The sequence below is a fragment of the Loxodonta africana genome, chromosome 4 (assembly GCF_030014295.1).
Source record: "Loxodonta africana isolate mLoxAfr1 chromosome 4, mLoxAfr1.hap2, whole genome shotgun sequence".
Taxonomy (NCBI): domain Eukaryota; kingdom Metazoa; phylum Chordata; class Mammalia; order Proboscidea; family Elephantidae; genus Loxodonta; species Loxodonta africana.
The window spans coordinates 139,727,565-139,747,661 of record NC_087345.1 but is presented as its reverse complement, the minus strand read 5'-3'; the positions used below and the strand labels follow the sequence as shown (position 1 = coordinate 139,747,661).

Genomic DNA, 20,097 nt, shown 5'->3' with positions numbered 1-20,097 from the left:
TATAAACTTACACAGCAAGTAAGTGGCAAAGCCAAGATTCAAAGACACTATACTAAACAGTTGGGAACCCTGGTGGCGTAGTGGTTAAGTGGTTAGGCTGCTAACCAAAGGGTCAGCAGTTCAAATCCATCAGGCGCTCCTTGGAAACTCTATGGGGCAGTTCCACTCCGTCCTATAGGGTCGCTATGAGTCGGAATCGACTCTAGGGCACTGGGTTTTATACTAAACAGTAGGAGCCCTGCTGGTGCAGTGGTTAAAGCACTCGGCTGCTAACCAAAAGGTCAGTGGTTCAAACCCATTAGCCGCTCTGCAGGAGAAAGATGTGGCAGTCTGATTCTGTAAAGATTACAGCCCTGGAAACCCTATGGGGCAGTTCTACTCTGTCTTATAGGGTCACTATGAGTTGGAATCAACTCGGCAACGATGTGTTTTATACTAAACAGTATTGCCCTTACTACATGACATCAGCTTTTTCTCTTAGTAGTGCTGAAACAACATCTCAACATGCTCAATCATTGTGGAGAGTGTTCCCATGCTCACTAGTCCATCCTTTACTTTAATCATTTATTTTACAGTCTCATCCTGATCTTCCTAAGGGTCTAACCATCTATTTCTTCTTATTCCTGACATTGGCTCAGGATAGATTAAATTCCACATATGATTAAGTAATTTAGAGTTGTAAATTCATTCTAAGCAGGGCTTTATCTGTGGGACTCTTCATAGGCTAGGTTTCAAGTATGTCCCTTGAGAGTAGTTACGTATATTTAAACTCAAACCTGCAGGAGAACAGACTTCTTTCCCAAAACTCAAACTTGTCTAGCCAATGTCAGGTGAGTAAGTCAATCTTTCACGTTATCTACTACTGGTAAAAAAAAAAAATTAGGAGAAATTTTTTCTAGTCTACCTTTTCTTATGAGGATCCTGCATTTATACAGAGTTATCAGTTTCAATTCCCTACTTCATTTAGGACTAAGGCATATCTGCTGTTCACATGGCACCATTAAAATCCAAGCCTCTTGGTTACCAAAAACAACAGCCCTTCAGGACAACCATAGTGTGGAATCCTTGCTGACAGATACTTAGTGTTGGAAGGGATAAGGAAAGATAGGTAATCAATGAGAATCAATGTGGTAAGAGAAATTACACCCAGTTTACCCTCACAGAAGTTACACAGTCGCAATTATTGCTTCCAGACCTTTACTCAGACAAAGAGCCAAATTACTCATATTCCTCAATTCATTTAAAACTATGACAGATTCATGCAAAGTTCCACTCTCACTTTACTATTATTTTATTTTTCCACTCATGTCCAATCCCCATACCCATTTCCCCCTTAAGCAGACAGCCATTCTAATATGTTTAATATATGTTCTTGAACATTCATATGCAAATGATTTCTGACATCAACTACCTGGAGTTGGGCCAACTTCACACGTCAAGGACACAACCCTCCAGGTTGCCAAGTCTGCCCAAGACTTCAAACACCAGCCACAAGCTCAGGGTTCCCTAGCCCACCCTCACTTCTGACCAGTTGGTTATGAATTCTGAGTACCAGACAGGAACCCAGAGGTCCCCAGGCCATGTTCACTTTTGACCAGCTGGCTACATATTCAGGATTCCCAATACCCCCTTACAACACCAGACGCAAGCTCCAGGATCCCCAGGCCACTTTCATTTCTGATCAGCTGGCTACAAATCCAGTGGTTCCCACTACCCACTCAAGTTCAATATTTGCTAGAATGAGTCACAGAACTCACTGAAAAAGCTATACTTACAATTACAGTTTTATAATAGCAAAAGGATACAAATCTGAACCAGCCAAAGGGAGAGATGCATAGGGCAAGGTCTGGGAGGGTGTCCCAAATGTGAGGCTTTCGTTATCCTTTCCTAGTGAAGTTAAGATATGTCACCCTCCTAGAAAAGTGACTTGTGAATATACAGAATACTGTCAGTCAGGGAAGCTCACCCCAGCCTTGGCAGAGTTTTTACTGAGGCTTCATTATGTAGGCATGATTACTGAACCGCTGGCCACATGACTGATCTCAAGGCCCCATTCCTGGAGGTCAGGCTGATATCATGTGTCTTAAAGCTCCAAACCCCTAATCACATGGTTATTCTTTCTGGTATGGCCAGCCCCTACCCTGAGTCACCTGGTTAATATAAACTACGGAGGGGCCCACCATGAATAACAAAGACAATCCCATCGCTCAGGAAATTCCAAGGGTTTCAAGGGTACCACCCAGGAACCAGGAACAAAGGCCAGACCTTTCTTTGCGTAAAGGTAATTCTTCACTGTGGTATGTATCTTAGAAATATAGAGGGTGGTTTTTTCATATATACGTGCTTTTAATTTATATGAATGCTAATATGCTATAAACTTCATCCTGTTTCTTACTTTAAAAAAAGTGTCTATTCATGGCCTTAGGTATATGTCTAGATCATTGCTTTTGACTTCTGCATAGTATTCCATGGTACACATCCACTGTATTTTACTTATCCAACCTCCTATTAATGAACATTAAGAGCTCTGATGGCTCAACAGCTAAGCACTCAACTGCTAACCAAAAGGTAGGTGGTTCTAACCCATGTAGCAGCTCCATGGGAGAAAGACCTGGTGATCTGTTCCCATAAAGATTACAACCAAGAAAACCTTATGAAGGAGTTCTAACTGTCACATGGGGTTGCTACGAGTCAAAATCAACTCAGCAGCACCTAACAACAATAAATAATGAACATTTAGGCTGCCTCCAAGTCTCTGCTCTCACAAACAATGCTGCAGTGGACACCCTCATACATGTCCTCTTGTGGACCAGTGGGAAAGCTTCTCTAGGGAATACACCCAAGAGTGGGATTACTAGGACCAACTATGCCATATGTGTTCTTGTTTACCCAAATCCTCACAAGTACTTAATGTTAATTCATTTTCTAAGTTTTATCAATTCGATAAACAAAATAAGAGTATTTCATTGTCTTTTAAATATGCACTTCTCAGTTTACTAGTGAAATTAAGTATCTCACCATATATTTGGTTAACTATTTAGCTTCCTTGTATATTAACTGCCTATTCAAATCCTTCCCTCCCTCGGACCTTTTCTTATTGATTTGCAAGCATCCATTTTTTAATTCTTTATCTCGATCTCTTATTATTTTGGGAGGTACTGAAAATATCTTCTCCCAATCAGTTATCCATTTATTAACTTTGTCAATGGTATTCTTTGTTGACTAGAAATGCTGAAATTTGATGGACTCAAATTTATTAATTTTTTTAAGGTTTGTATTTGGGGGATTCTATTTAAAATGTCCTATCCAACATTTTTTTTTTTTATTTAAAATGTCCTATCCAACATTTTTATCTGCAGTAGGTAGCAAGGAAAAAAAGTCAGTAAGGTCTACATTATTTTAACTTATTGATAAATCAGTTCTGCTCTGCACACTGAGAACTTGTCTAGAAGAAAAATTCAACAAAGGTCCATGGTATGGCATCAACATTTAGGAACAAGAAAGTGGGCTTAAGACAGAAAAATTCCTGAGTATATTGTAGTCTATATCAAAAGTCCCAGGGTTACTAGTGAGAGGAGCCCCAAGTGTCAATCGAAAGTAGTACGCTGATAAGCAGTCTATGTAATTCTCAACTACAAAAGCAAGACAACACTACTTATCTTGCCTAAAAATCCTTATCTTGCCTAACCTATGCCATTACCATGCAGATCAAATAAAATAATAAAGACGAAAATGCCTGTAAACGGTAAGGTGTTTTAAAAAAATTCTTTTGACACTTCATAGGTGTCTAATGACATCTGGTTTACCTCAGGCTGTTACGGGTTAGGGCATAAGATATAGAAGGGGACAATTATATGATATTAATGGAAGAAATCTAAACATAAGGCAAAATGACAGCAACCTGTAAAACTCTTTATAGAGAATTTCTTTTGATATACGAATACATTAGAACTTCCAAAGGGCTAGTTCAAACTGCCTTTTCCTAGGTTCTAACATGGGAAAGAGACGCCCTGTTGGCATAGTGGTTAAGTGCTCTGCTGCTAACCAAAAGGTCCCAAAAGGTCAGGGGTCTGAACCCACCAGCAGCTCTGAGAGAGAAAGATGTGGCAGTCTGCTTCCATAAAGATTTACAGCCTTGGAAACCCTCTGGGGCAGTTCTACCCTGTCCAGTAAGTTTGCTATGAGTCAGAATCTACTCAACAGGAATGCGTTTGGTTTGGTAATAAGGTAAAGACGCTTTGGGGAAAAAGTAACTTTTGCCAAGTTGCTACCAGAGTAATTTTTTAAAAAGGTAAATGCTAATAATAATCCCCAATACAAAAGGTAGTTAGCTTTTACACTGCTATCTTTTAGTACAAGATGACTGCTCAGAACAGTTGTCCCAGTAACTTATGGGGCAGTCACTGAGACTCAGCTACTCCCATAGTGGCTAAAAAACAAACATAAAAGCCATTCAAGAGTGACCACAAATACAGTCTTTATTCTCTATGGTACAAGAAACCAATCACAAGCCCATCTGTGTGAGACCTAGCTAATACGAACATTACTTGAGAGGGGTACAAAGAGAATGATGGATTGCCAAGGGGAAAAAGTCATTTATTAGACTGTGACAAGCTTTTAAATGTTTATATTATCATTAAGCAACTGCTTGGTTCTCTGGTGTGCACACCTGCCGCCTCCATCCGAGGCTATTACAGTAGCAAACTTGGAAGTAGGGCTCGCTGCTGAGACGCTGGCACCCTCTTCTGACCCTTCTGCAGTATTGCATGCACACAAGTTACTGCCGCGAAAAACTCTTATTAATACAGCTATAAAATAACTTTGCCGGTAACATTTCTAGATGATTCTATATTTGTAACTCTATGAATAAGCTAAATTCAGCTTGATAAAACACAAAAGGCCGAATCTTCTGAGTAAAATTTATGCCAATGAAAGAGAAAATCAACTACGTTCTCTAACAATCTTTTAAGTTTATACATGTTAACTGATTTTAGTACCAGACTTATAGCAATGATGACAATGACTAACATACAAAGGTGTTTCTATGTACCAGGAAATAGGCATGAATATAGTAGTTCAATCTTTACGACACTCTGAGGCAGGCACTACTATTCTCTTCATCATACAGATGTGGAAAGTAGGGCACGATGAGGTTAAAAGGCCCAAGATCACACACGTGGCAGTAAACTCAAGTTCAAACTCACAAAGTATGACTCCAGAGCCTGAACCTTAACCACCACTGCATCTCATGATTTTATACCCAAAATATCACGTCAGGTAGAATGGAACAGATATCATGATGAAAGGAAACATGTATTAAAATATAAAGAGTGTAGGTTCTTTAACCAAAGTGCACAAAAAATTACATCATCCAAATCTCTTACTTTCAACAAAGCCCCAAACTGTACAAAAATAAAATACCGCATGAAATAAGGTTTTAGTCCTTTCCCTCTGCCTTTCCTCATTTCTCCCCACTTGAAGATTCTGGTCTTCTAGGTTATGATGTTTTTATTCATTCTTTTTCTCCTCATTCCTTTTTTTCCATCAAACCATGCCCTTATTTATCTATGATCTGGTTATTGACAAAAACAAAAACTAATCTTATGCTTTATTTTTTTCTTCTATGAAGCAGAACTACTTAGCTATTTCTACCTAAGTACCCTAGTTTACTGAGATCTTTAATTAGGACAGTAAATCCAAACAGTATCATCAATTCCTTCTCTTTCATCATTGTAAACATGACAGATTCTCATCTGTTTGGAATTTTTTACTGTATTCCTACCTGAAGTCAGGGCTGACAGACTAGATACATAATCCTCTAAGATTTCTAAAAATACTATATTTCAAACAGGATATGAAGACACATTGTTCTGATCTGTAGTTCAGAACTAGGTCTATCTAGAACATCTTTAGATTCCAGTTTCCTGACTTAAACCTACTCATAAACTAAAAAATTAAGCACACTTAAACATAATCCAAACACAGGGTAACCAAGCTCATTGTTATTCCTGACTGGAAGATTTACCATGGGTAAGAACTAAAATTCTAAATCAACGATTTCTATTTTACAACTATCTTTTCATTGTAATAATGTTAGTTTAGAGTATACTTTTAAGTACTCTGTGAAAGCCCAAAGAATTAAAAATGTAAGTAAACTGCACTAGTTTTAATTTGTTAGATCAAGTAACAACTAAAACAAGATAGCTACATTTTAATACAGTAACTGATTACATTGCTAGGGAATTAATTACAGAGTTATTCATATTTTCCAACTCTAAACATAACAGAAACAGTACAGTTAACACATATAAAACGGTGCCAACAAATTGACTACCCGCAAATCCCAGAATCTGTCTTACCTCTGTCTGTAGGATGGCAGCCCTTTGTTCCTTGGCGGTCAAGGACTCCTTCAGCACCTCAATGTGTTGCTTACTGTCTGAAAACTGGTTCGTGAGTGTTTCTAACTTTGTCTGCAGGGCTAGGAGTTCTGTGTCCTTTCTGGACAGCTCCTGCTTCACCTGACCAATCTAGAGAAGAAAATAAAACACTGTAAGGAAGGAAGCAATGAAACAATCTCCTCTGATTCGGATCTTTGACAGGACTGAGTCACAAGATGTGAAACTAAATGCTACATTAATTTTTTGAGAGGACATAGTTCTTTTTTTTTTTACGTCGTCTAATCTTTTTTTTTTTTTTTAATCTTAGATACACACCCCCAAAGCTTATTCAACAAATAGGAAAATTTCCAGTTTTCATTTATCGTGTTAGCTAAATATTCTTTGAAACCCCCCAACAAAGCTTATTCAACAAATAGGAAAATTTCCAGTTTTCATTTATCGTGTTAGCTAAATATTCTTTGAAACCCCCCAACAAAGCTTATTCAACAAATAGGAAAATTTCCAGTTTTCATTTATCGTGTTGGCTAAATATTCTTTGAAACCCCTTAGAAAAGAAATAGAGGGGTAAGAAACCCCAATTCAATTAGATGAGTGTGAATACCAGTAAGCATGTGAACACCACTGTGCTGAAAAAACCATTTTGATTTTATTAAGTCAGACCTCTTCAGAACATGATAGATCAAATGCAGGATTAGTGTAGATGTAACACAGAAGAAAATAAAGAAACCTCCTAGTGCTGTCATTTAAAGGAAATTCAGAAGATTCGGTTGCTGTTTTTTTTCCCCCCAATGATTTTTCTTCTCCTTCTTAAAAGTTTACATAAAATTCTTATCTTAAAAGTTACATTAGTGCTTGCTTCGGCAGCACATATACTAAAATTGGAACGATACAGAGAAGATTAGCATGGCCCCTGCGTAAGGATGACACGCAAATTTGTGAAGCGTTCCATATTTTTACGAAACGAGAGACTGTAAGGGCTGACTCAATAGGGGGAGAGCAAGTGGGAGAAGGGAGTAAGATGTATGTAAACCTACATGTGACAGACTGATTGGAATGGTAAATGTTCACTTGAAGCTTAATAAAAATTAAAAAAAAAAAAAAGTTACATTAGGTGTTATACGGCATAATAGACATGCACTTTAAAAAATCCAATTTTGATGAGTTATGGATATTGAATTAAAAAAGATTTCATCTATAAATTCTATCGCCTATAACATGTCAATAGTAACTAAATGGATAAAAGTATGTGACCTAAATAAAGAATGCATAAAATCTTTCTGTAAGAATGTACATAACAATTTGAAGCTCATACCTCTGACAAGGTAATCTACAAATCAATAGGTGTCAGATTTAACCTCCTATAAACTACTCTTAAGTTAGACGATATTTAATTTCAAACATCTCCTTTACATTTCTGTTTTCCTAAGAATATTTTAAATATTCTTTTATTCTCAATGTAAGCCATATAAACAGAAATCAGGTCTGCTTTTACTGCCTAGTAAGGTAGCTGCACATTAAAAAAAAGATTAATTTTTAGAAGTATGAATTTGACAAGAAGTCAGAAAAGGAGCCCTGGTGGTGCAATGGTCAAAGCACTCAGCTGCTAACTGAAAGGCATGTGGTTCAAACACACCAGGAGAAAAGACCTGGCAATTTGCTCCTGCAAAGGTTACAACTTAGGAAACCCTATAGGGCAGTTCTACTCTGTCCTAGACGTTGCTATGAGTCGGAATCAACTCAACAGAACAGAACAACAGTGAAAAGTACAATTTTTTTTTAATTGCAAGCATTTAATGTATTTTCATGGTAATAATTTGAGGTATAAGGGATGAAGCTTTTGAGAACAATTTCCATGAGGAAATATAAATTTTACTTTAAATAATTTTTTCTCATACATATGAAATTTCTATTTAGATAGTTATTCACTCAACAAATAGTCATTCATTCAAGAAATATTTGCTGTATGCACAGCACTTGAGAATACTAAGAACATCGTGGAAAATAATTGTGAATGGCTGCTATTTTCATCCTGCAAAACAGATAAGCACCCAGAAGTTACCACGTACTGTGATGGTCCGGGGTCTTTCATGATATCACTCTAACAACCAAAAAAGGCAGATCAATATTAATCCATCCCTAACACTGCACTAAAACACATTTGTTGTATGAATGAATACACAAAAGAAATAAAGTATTACCACTTCCTCAGCTAGTGAACTATGGCTTAAAGAACACTCAAATTTCCAGCTACCTCTAATCATGTGATCAAGTGTATATCAGTATTTATGTGCGTGTGTATATACACATAAAATATGTATATACATAAGATATATATTTATATATATATACATACATACATCTTTTAAAAATCTCAGTTTTCTGACTCTGCATTATTAAAGAAGCTTCAAGTAATACTAAATTGATCTTAAAAACTGAGAAAAGAGAGAATATTACGAATGGGAAGGAAATGTTATGAGCACAAGGCTTTTACAGTCAATCACAAATGAGGCTGCACTAGCTACGGGTCTTTGAGAAATTACTTTATCTCCCTAAACTGTGGTTTCCTATTCAGGAATATGGAGAAGTTATACCAATGCCACTGTATTGTTTGGGGATTAAATATAACAATGTCTGGACTGTGCTTAGCCTGTTGTCTGATACAATGTAGAAATGCATAATAACAGCTAAGAAAGAAAAAAGTTACAGACCAACTTCTCCAGACGATACATGGTTACCGATAAACCAAGCTAGACCCTTTCAGACAACATATTTTACTTATTTTATTTTATAAAGTGGTCCATAAACAGCAAACATCAAAATCAGCCATTTTTTTTTTTTTAATACTTCATTTCAGTCTTAGGCCACAATTATTTTCAGAAAGTTTTCCCTGACAATTTGACAAATGTATGCATGGCCAGCAGTATAATGGAGCATTTATGAGCACAGGTTCTGGAACAGACTGCTTGTGTAAAAATCAAACTCTGGCCCTTAAAAACTGTTTTCCTGGGCACCACTCTGTTAACTCAGTTTCCTCATCTACAAGTTTAGCATGATAATACACCTACCTCAGCAGATTGTAAAAGGCTTCTAGGAAGTGATAGAATGTTAGCTATTCTTCTGTTATTTCATTATGTTTTAAAATGAAATTTTAGGTTCATTAAAAAAAAAAAAAGTAGAGGCTTACGTGTCATGCTAATTCTAATTTACTACCCAATGCGATAGAGTCGATTCCGACTAATTTACTAAAAAAAAAAAAATAAGCTATACTTTCTATACAGAAAGCTAGTTTATTTTCTAAAGAAAGTAACATTTGTTGCAAAATCACTTAATGGGGACTTAAGGTCTATATTAGGAGGTAAAGCACTTTATTCAAGAATTTCAAATTCAAATAAACACGTGATGCATCGAGAACATGTGCATATTCTTGTATCTAACAAGAAAAAAAGCCATCATCATTCACATAAATGAACAAGTACCTAGTAATAAGAAAGGGACTGCAGAAAACAAGGTTTGAAGTACCATTCAGAGTGACAAAAGCAACAATAAAGAGCGAGGCATATGACTTCCAGAACACGTAAGGGCTCACTGCACACAAAGTGACATATGGGTCAAACTGGTGAACAGGAGTCAGTTAAACAGCAGAGCAGGCTGGTTAGTGCTAGTATTGGGCAAAGCTGCCAAAATAGAGAATGAAAGTATAAGCCACCCAGAAGCCAGAGCTAGCAGGGTCCCACTGTGGGATCACTGCACATAAAGAGATAAATCTTACTGCAAAGACCTCAGCCTGAAGACCAGCCGCTCTCTTTTTCAGCTCCTCCCCTTGAGCCTCTTTCGAACTTAGTTCCTCCTTCAGTTGCTCTACCTGTCACGACATTGTTACACTTTTTCACTTAGATTGTCAACTTAGGTCTTCTTATTAGCTGCTTTTAAGCCAGAGCAGTGACTGGAAATAATAATAACTTATACAACACAATCAAATCTCTTCCCCTAACAACCTCTTCAAAGGGCCCTAGGTGGTTTCCCTGCTTTCGTAGAGTTTTTAAATGGACTGGAATGTGTTAATCAGCAAATGGGACTCATGAGCAGAGAAATTATACTGAAGTATATTTTGTTCTCAAATTATTGGGGTGGGGGGGAGATCCAAACTAATAGAAAGTTGGGTATGTGATTTTTTTTTTTACTTCTAAAATTACAATGAAATTTGTCAGAGAACTCATTAATAGCAGATTCTTAAAATAACAGAGGAATATTCTACAGACTCATGTGCTAAGTATAAGTACTAAATATGCCAGAAACTAGAGAGGGAGTTATGACTGTGTTATTTCTCTACACTATTGGAAAAGTTTCCATTTTCGGTTCTGAGAAATTGGAGAACTAATACAATTGGGTTCTAGAGGAGGAAAAACACTGTTTTCTAGCTAAAATTTTGTAAATTACAATTATGATTTCTAATTAAACTACAACAAAATGATAAATTGGTAACTGCAATAAAATAAATCCTCCGAAGTGCTAGACAGTTTACAGACTCAAATTAAATGACTTTAGATCTAAAGAAGCAATATTGTAACTGAGTTTCATAAACATGGGCTGATACATTTCAGTGGTACCTATCCTACTGTATACACGCCTAAAGCCCTGTGGGAAGCAATAAGCCTGAAGGCAAATGGATCTTCTCCAACGAATAGAGCAAAGGGCTTTCCTCTGAGGAAATATAGTTGAAGGGAGAACATGATTTTATTTAACCCATTTCAAAGGAAAAAAGGTCGGGAGGGGGAGAGTTCAGTCTCTTAGGGTTTTGACTTTTAAAATACTTCACAAGAGGTTGAGAACCTGATGTCTCATATAAGTAAAAAAAAAAACTCATCTAGTTGTAACTCTACTAAATCATCTTTGAGGTATTTATATGAAATGTTAAACTGTGACAATGCTTAGTTAGCTTCATACAAGTAATTTTCTTTTGAATAAAAACTCCTAATAATTATACAACAGTAACTCTGACTTTTAATTCTGGGAAAGTTCCATTTGAAAAAACTGTCTTGGAAGTATTCTTCCCTGAAGTTCAATAAAACAGTGTGAAGCAAATCTTCTCCAACACTCAGGAAGTATGGATATGCACCAACTTTTCAAACTTCTTCTAAGAATTATAGTATCACACGCTATTACCTTATTTTTCATAAATTTAGAATGGCTCCGATACACCTCCATTTGCTTCATTTCTTCCTCCCGTTCTTCAGTACTCAACGCCCCATTTGATTTCAGCATCTGAATTTCCTCTTCCAAGTCTCGGAGCCCACGCTCCATAGAAGAAATTTTTGAATCCTGAGGACAAGAGAACATCTAGACGTTAAAGTATTCACAAAAACTCAGAGAGGTTGAAAGCTCTGATGTATAAAGATATTAAATTCAATAAAGGCAAACAAATTGCAGAAAAACTGCTGCCTGGCACTGATGCCTATAATGCATCCTTTATGGCCGTCTGGGTGGAAGGAGGAGGAATCTTACATCCCAATATGATTTTTCCTCTATCTCTTCTTCCAGTTCTGAACTGTTTCAAACAAAGTTTAGAGACTTATCTAAGAAGTAACTGCAAAGGAAAACTGGTTAAAATTTTTTTTGCAGTTTTTAGTCAAATTTCTAGTTGTAAAACATAAAGCCTTTTCTAGCTCTAATATTTTATCATTTTATTTGGTTACCCCTAAAGGTCATATTTCTGCCCCAAAGGGGAGGTAGTGAGAGGGATTCAAACAAAGATTTATGTAAAAATGTGCATAACTATCTTATCAATAATAAAAATTTTATTAACATCCCCACTGCAGAAAAACAAATAATTACCTTAACAATCAGTTTTTATGTTGGAAATCTTATTCTCTACAGGTCTCCGTATAGTTGAAATATTTCATAATAATTTTTTAAAAATCATATCTTTGTAAATCATCACTACTAAATCACCTCCTGGTAGCAGCACATCCTTGTATATTCAGTGTGTTGATCTTCTCTGTCACAGTATCTAGTTTATCACTAAGACTGCTTTAAACCAAAACCAAACCCAGTGCCGTCGGGTCGATTCCGACTCATAGAGACCCTATAGGAAAGAGTAGAACTGCCATATAGAGTTTCCGAGGAGCGCCTGGCGGACTTGAACTGCTGACCCTTTGGTTAGCAGCTGTAGCACTTAACCACTACGCAACCAGGGTTTCCAAGATTGCTTTAAAAAAATTTTTTTTTTTAATTTTTTTTTAGATGCCATCAATTAAGAAAAACCTCTACACAGTATATTGTAGTATCTGTAAATGCATAAGCTTATTCACCTAAGAAATAGAAACTTTAAGAGCATAAATTAAATACAGCTTTATTTTACTTAGACTTTTAGGGAAACCATTCCTTTGGGAAGAAATTTTAAGAATGACTTCCTTTTCCACCTTACTCCAAGGATTTCTTCGTTGACGTCCCTTGCTATCATAATTCCTAGAACACTCAGATAAATGAAAACTACAACTAGCTCTTTTCAGGTTCAGGGGAGGAGAGAGAAATGTACTCCTCTGCCTTGCTCATTGCATCAGCTATACAATTTTCACAAAAAAAAATTTCCATTACAAATTGATACAAATTAAACTTACATTTTGTTCAAAATTAAATGTATTTAATTAATACGATCCGATACATTCTAAACCCAAACCAGGATTTTGATTCATCATAATTCTACTTAAGAAGCATGTATTTACATAAAAGTATTTAAATACTGTCATAGATTGAATTATGTCCCCCCAAAAATGTGTGTATCAATTGGGCCTGGCCAAGATTCCCGGTATTGTGTGATGTTCCTATATGTTGTAAATCCTGCCTCTATGATGTAAATGAGGGAGGATGGGCGGCAGTTGTGTTAGTGAGGCAGGACTCAACCTACAGGATTAGATTGTATCTTGAGGCAATCTCTTCAGATATTAAAGATAGAAGCAAGCACAGAGACGGGGGACCTCACACCGCCAAGAAAGCAGTGCCAGGAGCAGAATGCGTCCTTTGGACTCCGAGGTTCCTGCGCAAAGAAGCTCCTAGTCTGGGGGAAGGTTGATGAGAAAGCAGAGGGAGAGAAGAAAGCCTTCCCCTGGAGCTTAAAGACTTTTAGCCTACTTTGCTGTGAGAAAATAAACCTCTCTTTGTTAAAACCATCCACTTGTGGTATTTGTTATAGCAGCACAAGATGACTAAGACATAGACCAATAATTAAATATTCCTGTCATTTTACCAAATATTAAATAAAGGCCCACGATGCAAATGCGGAGTCAAGCTTTTTAGGGCATGTGAAGAAATTAAGGGGTGGCAGGGGTTAGAATCTCTTTAGCTTTGTAAGAAAGAATATGTTATTAATAAAACTAATAGTAGCAGCACTGACATTTATTTGAATGTTTACTATGTGCCAGATCCTGTTCAGAGTGTTTTACATGTTTTAATAATTTAAATCTCAAAACAATCCATGGAAAGGGGACTATTATTATCATCATTTTATCGATAAAAAAAACCGAGGGATAGAGACGTGAGGTAACTTGCTCTGTCGTACAACTGGTTAAGTGAAGCCATGTTCTGAACCTAATAAGTTTAACTCCAGGACGTAAGCTCTGAACCCCCATACTGTACAGCCTTAAGATCTGTGGCCCTTCATTAACTTAAACAGAGGTTTTCGGTGTATGGCCCATGGTCTTCTCGGGGTCCCTGAGACCGTTTCAAGAAGTCTGTGTAGTCAAAACTAGTTTCATAATAATAATACTATGACAGTATGTGCTTTTTCCATTGTGTTGGCCTCTGCACTAAAGAAATGCCTTAGCACAAATCAAGGCAATGGTACCACATCATACTAGAAATCATTGTATTCTTCACTATCAGACACTCAGAGAACAAAAATATTAAAAATTAAAAGTAAATATTTTAAAAGACTGCTCCAGTTAAGAATGTCCTTGGTGAAGCAGTAAAAATTATTACTTTTAATAAATCCCAGCCCTTGATTACACATCTTTTTAATATTCTGTGTGACAAAATGAGAAACAGGCAAAAAGCACTTCTGCTGTGTCTAGCAGTATAGGGGCTGTCCCTAGGAAAAGTACCTTGTTTCTCTGACTCGCGAGCTGAATTAGCCACTGTCTTCCTGCAACATTATTTTACTTGAAAGAATAACTGACAGACAAACTACGGTTACTGAGACTTGGCATCTGGCTGATATTTCCTTGAAAATGAAGAAATGAGCCTCTCACTTTATGAGAGTAAAGTTTGAGATAAACTAATTTTAAGAACAGCTGATTTAATCAAATTCTGGATAACCTTTTTGATCCAATCTGAGTTACGATTTACAACTGAAACTGAAGTTCTGTTAAAGTATAATTTTTATTAATTCTTACTATTTCCTCTCAATCTACAAAATGAATGATATTTTATCATGCATCATTTTCCAAAACTCACACATGAAAGGTAACACCAATCACTTAAAAACGTGAACTGACTCATAAGATTTTGTATTGGATGGTCACTTACCTTCATTTCAATAACTGTTTGCAGAGCTTTTGTTTTGGCAGAATCAGGGGCATTCTCAAATCTCCGATGCATCTCCTACACAAGAGAAACAAAAACAGAATAAGTGCCCTCCTTTTCACTCTCATTTCATGCAAAAGATGATAAACCTAGCCTTCTGAGACGCTCTGACCCTTTTCTGTCTGCCTGATCTTTCCCTGTGCATTAGAGAATTCAGACTGCACAGAGGCTAATTCAATCATACAAGCATAGAAAGGCTCCTGTCTCTGAACACCTAATTATTTAAGATTAGCCACACAGACCCCAGCTACTACAACAGCTGGAACCATAGCTGGTCCCCAAGTGAGAGTGTCAACCTTACACATAACTCTAAGACATATAATCGGACCTCCATATGATCCAAAAGGGGAGATTAGAAATGCTCCCTTTTTAAAAGGAGAAATAAAAACAGACACAATCAGTCTGCACTGCACAAAGCTACTGAAAGCATCTGTGTTGACAACATCCTTTCCACAGCACATACCCCCCAGAGTAACAACCACCTGGCTGCCTATGATGAAAATCTCTCTCCAGTGGAGCTGTAAGTAGAAAGAAAAAGATAAGACTGAAAAACAAGTTTCCTAAGTAGTTCAGGCTTAGAAAATGTCAGAAACAATATAGCTATCTATGTTTTTAACCCAAATTTTAGTGAGTTCAGAATTAGGATCTTCAAGAATCATACAGAAGTTACGAGAAAAGTTACCAGACCATCTCAGGCTATTTTCTTTTCAGATTTCTCAATGTCTCTGAGTTAGTACTTCCAAGTACTCTGGGCCAGCCTCTAGTGACCCCGGAGAATACACAGATGAACACTTTCCATCTGAACAATGCTTACCATAACAAAAGAGATGTAGAATACATTAATTATATCTTTCACCTAATTTATTCATTCTTGCCTAGCTAGGAAGAATGATTTAAGGTAAACAGAAAATATAACTGCAAATTTCACTGAGTTACCTCTTCGTGAAAGAGTAGTCCTAATAAACAGATAAAAGTTCTAAATTATTAAGTCAACCGGTAATTTATGAACATTCACCCTTCTCCATCTGGCTGTGCATACTATGGCACAAACCACTACTCATGCGTACCATCCCTCTGCTACCTCTCTCCCAAACTCCAGCCTTAACTATCCAGTTGGGTATCCCATGTGTGTGTCTAACAAGCATCTCAAACTCGCCTGCCCAAGACTGAACTCCTGATTGTACCCCCCCCCCCCAGTTGTATTATTCTTCCAGTTACTCAGGCCAAAATCTGTGAGCCTACTTAACGCTTTTCTTTCTCTTTCAAGCCACAGCCAAGCCGTCAGGAAATCCTGTTAAGTCTACCTTCAAAACATATCCAAAATCCCTGGGGAAGTCAGCACAACTTGACCAGGGCAACATCAGGGAAGCTTCACAGGTATATCAAAACTGCCCGAGGGACTGAATTACTGGGCTGAGGGATGGGACCGTGGTCTCAGGGGACATCAATCTCAATTGGAATAACATAGTTCACAAAGAAAATGTTCCATATCCTACTTTGGTGAATAGCACCTGCGGTCTTAAAAGCCTGTGAAGGGCCATCTAAGATACTCCATTGGTCGCTTCCTACCTGGAGCAAGGTAGAATGAAAAAAACTAAAGACACAAGGGAAAGATTAGTCCAATGGACTAATGGACCACAACTACCACAGCCTCCACCAGACTGAATCTAGCACAACTAGACGGTGCCCGGCTACTACCGCTGACTGCTCTGGCAGGGCTCACAACAGAGGGTCCCGGACAAAGCTGGAGAAAAATGTAGAAAAAAATTCTAACTCACAAAAAAAGACCAGACTTACTGGTCTGACAGAGACTGGAGAAACCCTGAGAGTATGGCCCCCGGACACCCTTTTAACTCAGTAGTGAAGTCACTCCCGAGTTTCACCCTTCAGCCAAAGATTAGACAGGCCCATAAAATAAAATGAGACTAAATGGAAACACCAGCTCAGAAGCAAGGATAAGAAGGCAGGAGGGGACAGGAAAGCTGGTAACAGGGAACCCACGGTTGAGAAGGGGAAAGTGTTGACACGCCATGGGGTTGGCAACCAATGTCACAAAACAGTATTTGGTCTGTAAACCTTCATCTAAAGTACAATAAAAAAATAAATAAACATATCCAAAATCCAACCACTTCCTGCCATCTCTTCCGCCACTACCTCAAGTGAACCACTAATCAAAAGCATGTCTTTTAATGCAACAACAGCCTCATAACTGGGCTCTCAGTTCATTATCTTTCTCCCCCTACAGTCCATTCTCAACAGAGCACTCAGGATTACCTTTTTAAACATGAATTCGATCCTGTCACTCCTCTGCTCAAAATCCTGCCATAGCTCCCCATTTGATTCAAAGTAAAACCAAAGTTCTTTCATTAGCCTATAAAATCTCATCTCTTACCACCCTTCCCTCAGTCACTATGCTTCAGCCACACTGGCCTCCTTGCTGTTCCTCAAATATGTCAGGCATACTTTAGTTCCTAGGACCTTTGCATCAGCTATTTCCTCTGTGTGAACTCTCTTCCCCTAGCTGCTGGTTAACTTCATCTCCTTCAAGTCTTGGCTGAAATGTCCCTTCCATATTATTTGTGATAGGAGCATTATGCAAAAAAATGCCCATATGTTTTAGAGATGCATATGATTTGATTTGGAGCATTGGTGTTGGCCTCAAGAACTTCTGAACCCAGTTCTCCAGCTCTCTCAGAGATTCTAAGATCTACCTATCCATTTATTCATGCCAGGAATTATGCTACATTTTGGAGATACAGTGGTGAGAAATAACAAACCTGGTCCTTGTCTCAAGGAACTTTTCTAGTCTATCAATCAGGAAAGAAGATTTTAGTCAAATAATCACCAAAACAATTCATCAGGCTCACTGATGACCTCCACATTGCTCAAACCCATGATTCATCCTTAGTCCTCATCTTACTTGATCTATCAACAGCCGTTTGACACACCTGCTCAATCCCTCTTCCTTATTATTCCTCTTCCTTATTATATTCTCTTCCCTTGGTTTCCAAGTCATAACTCTCTTAGCTTTCTCTTCTATCTTACTGGTTCCTTTTCTTTCTAACCCCTTTAGGAGTAGACCAGACATCAGTCCTTTGTCCTCTTCTCCATCTACACTCATTCTCTTGCTGATCTTATCCAGTCTCATGACTTTCTATACTACCCACATAATAAGTTCCAAATTTATACCTACAGCTGAAACCCATACTTGTATATACAATTGCCTTTTTAGCATCTCAGTGTGGATATCTAACAGATGTCACACTGTTAGTATGTCCAAAGCTGAACCCCTGGTCCTTCCCCTTGAAACCTGGTTCACCCACCTGATCTCGATGGATGTTAATGTAGTCTATCCGGTTGCTCTGGCCAAAAATGTGGAAGTCATCCTTGATTCATTTCTCTTTCACCTACACCTACATCCAACCCATCATGAAATCCTACTGTTCCTTTTCAAAATACCTCCAGAAATTGACCACAACTTACTACCTTCACACCACACTGGTCTGAGCCATTATCTCCTGCCTGGATTACAGCAACAGTCTCCCAAAGTTTATCTCCCTATTCACAACAGAGAAGCTGGAGTGATCTTTCAAAAACAAATGTAAAAACACACTTGAAACCCTGTAAAAGCTCCCTGTTTCACTCACAATAAAAATCACAATCCTTACACTGGTCTAACAGGCCCTATATGATCTGACCCCATTTCCTCACTGCCTCATCTCTTACTACTCTTTCCTTCGCCTAGTCTGCTACAGCCACACTAGTCTCCTTGCTTTCCTCAATACACCAGTCTTGCTCCTGACTTAAGGCTTTTGTACTGAGGTGCCACTGGTCACTTCTGTGTGGCCTTTCTAGCCATGGTCTTGTAACTACCACCCAGGTGATTGGATGGGAGTGTGTGGTAAGGTAATTGTGGGCCACCAAGGGGATTGGTCAAACCAAACAACCAAATCCACTGCCATCGAATCGATTCTGACTTACAGCGACCTTATAGAACAGAGCAGAACTGCCCCCTAGGGTTTCCAAGGAGCAGCTGGTAGATTCGAACTGCCAACCTTCTGGTTAGCTGCCATAGCTCTTAACCACTGTCAGTTTTGCCTTAAAAGAGAGCCTATTCTAGAACGGAGAGGAGGATCCCACCACTACCAAGGAAGTACAGCCAGGAGCAGAGAGCATATCCTTTGGACCTGGGATCCCTGCACTGAGAAGCTCCTGGAAGCAGGAGAAAGAGAGAAAGGGAAAGAGAGAGAGAGCAAGCTGTAACCCTGAAGACGTTAAGAAGCGACAGCAGGAGAAACCTGACAGCAGAAACTTGGCAGCAGGAGATGGCATGGTGGGCTTCCCAACTCACAGAGAGAGAAAGCTCAGTGCCTTTGGGCAGAGACTGAGGGCCAGGGAAAGGTGTGCCTGTGAATACAGCTGGGAATAGGCTGTCCTGATGGAAGAACTGCATCCTGGGTGTTCCTAAGCCTGAACTGTAAATGTTACTTCCCTAATATACCCCAAAATCATGAGTATGGCCTGTGAGTTCTGTGTGATCATAGCAATAAATTATCAAGCCTAGGAGAGAGTGTTGTGGGAGGGACAGCTGGTGTCAGAACTGGTAAAGATGGTGGAGGGAAAAGGCTTGTCTGGCCTCCACCTCATCTGAGTCAGTTTTGTGCTGTCGATCTTGGTTCTCCTTCCCCTCTGAGGGGCTGGAAGAGGTCTGACACTGCCCGCATGCACTCTCCCCTCTGCCGGGCAATCTCTTCTTCCAGATGCCAAACAGCTTATCCCCTTACCTCTCCAAGTCTGTTCAAAGGGAAAGTTTCAAGGCGGGCCAACCTTATCATTCTATTTAAAATTGCAACTCACCTCTAACACACTTTCAATCCCCTAACCTAAGTTCTATTTTTCTCCCCTTATCATTTTTTTTTTAATACCATACTGAAAAAAAAAAAAAAAAAGGTGTAAAATGATAAGGGGGAAAAATAGAACTTACGGGATTTTTCACCTTCTAATTTTTTTTTTTTTAAATAGCATACTCCCCCACTTGTCTGTCAGTTTGTCGTACTGTGGGGGCTTGTGTGTTGCTGTGATGCTGGAAGCTAGGCCACCAGTATTCAGATACCAGCAGGTT

At 38.3% G+C, this 20,097-nt stretch overlaps 1 protein-coding gene, 1 long non-coding RNA gene and 1 other non-coding gene across 16 annotated transcripts in view; 2 read left to right on the top strand and 1 right to left on the bottom strand.

The window, feature by feature from the left end:
- The window catches only part of ERC1 (ELKS/RAB6-interacting/CAST family member 1), a 528,761-nt gene that overhangs the window by 391,130 nt on the left and 117,534 nt on the right, over window positions 1–20,097 (bottom strand). For 9 of the 14 annotated variants that reach the window (XM_023548994.2, XM_064284767.1, XM_064284769.1 and 6 more), the window contains 4 exons: window positions 14,919–14,993; window positions 11,562–11,717; window positions 10,168–10,260; window positions 6,360–6,527 (listed from right to left, as the gene is read on the bottom strand). In XM_023548994.2, coding sequence (XP_023404762.2) covers window positions 6,360–6,527; window positions 10,168–10,260; window positions 11,562–11,717; window positions 14,919–14,993 — 492 coding nt within the window. The remainder of the gene's footprint in view (window positions 1–6,359; window positions 6,528–10,167; window positions 10,261–11,561; window positions 11,718–14,918; window positions 14,994–20,097) is intronic. The other 5 variants (XM_023548995.2, XM_064284774.1, XM_064284771.1 and 2 more) reach the window with 2 other exon arrangements.
- The window catches only part of LOC135231260 (uncharacterized), a 36,149-nt gene continuing 18,128 nt past the window's right edge, over window positions 2,077–20,097 (top strand). Inside the window, exons 1-2 of the long non-coding RNA XR_010321940.1 lie at window positions 2,077–2,297; window positions 16,243–16,352. This is a non-coding gene — a long non-coding RNA (uncharacterized LOC135231260). The remainder of the gene's footprint in view (window positions 2,298–16,242; window positions 16,353–20,097) is intronic.
- Window positions 7,247–7,353, top strand: LOC111750873 (U6 spliceosomal RNA). Its single transcript, XR_002785930.1, has one exon. It is a non-coding gene; the product is annotated as a U6 spliceosomal RNA (small nuclear RNA).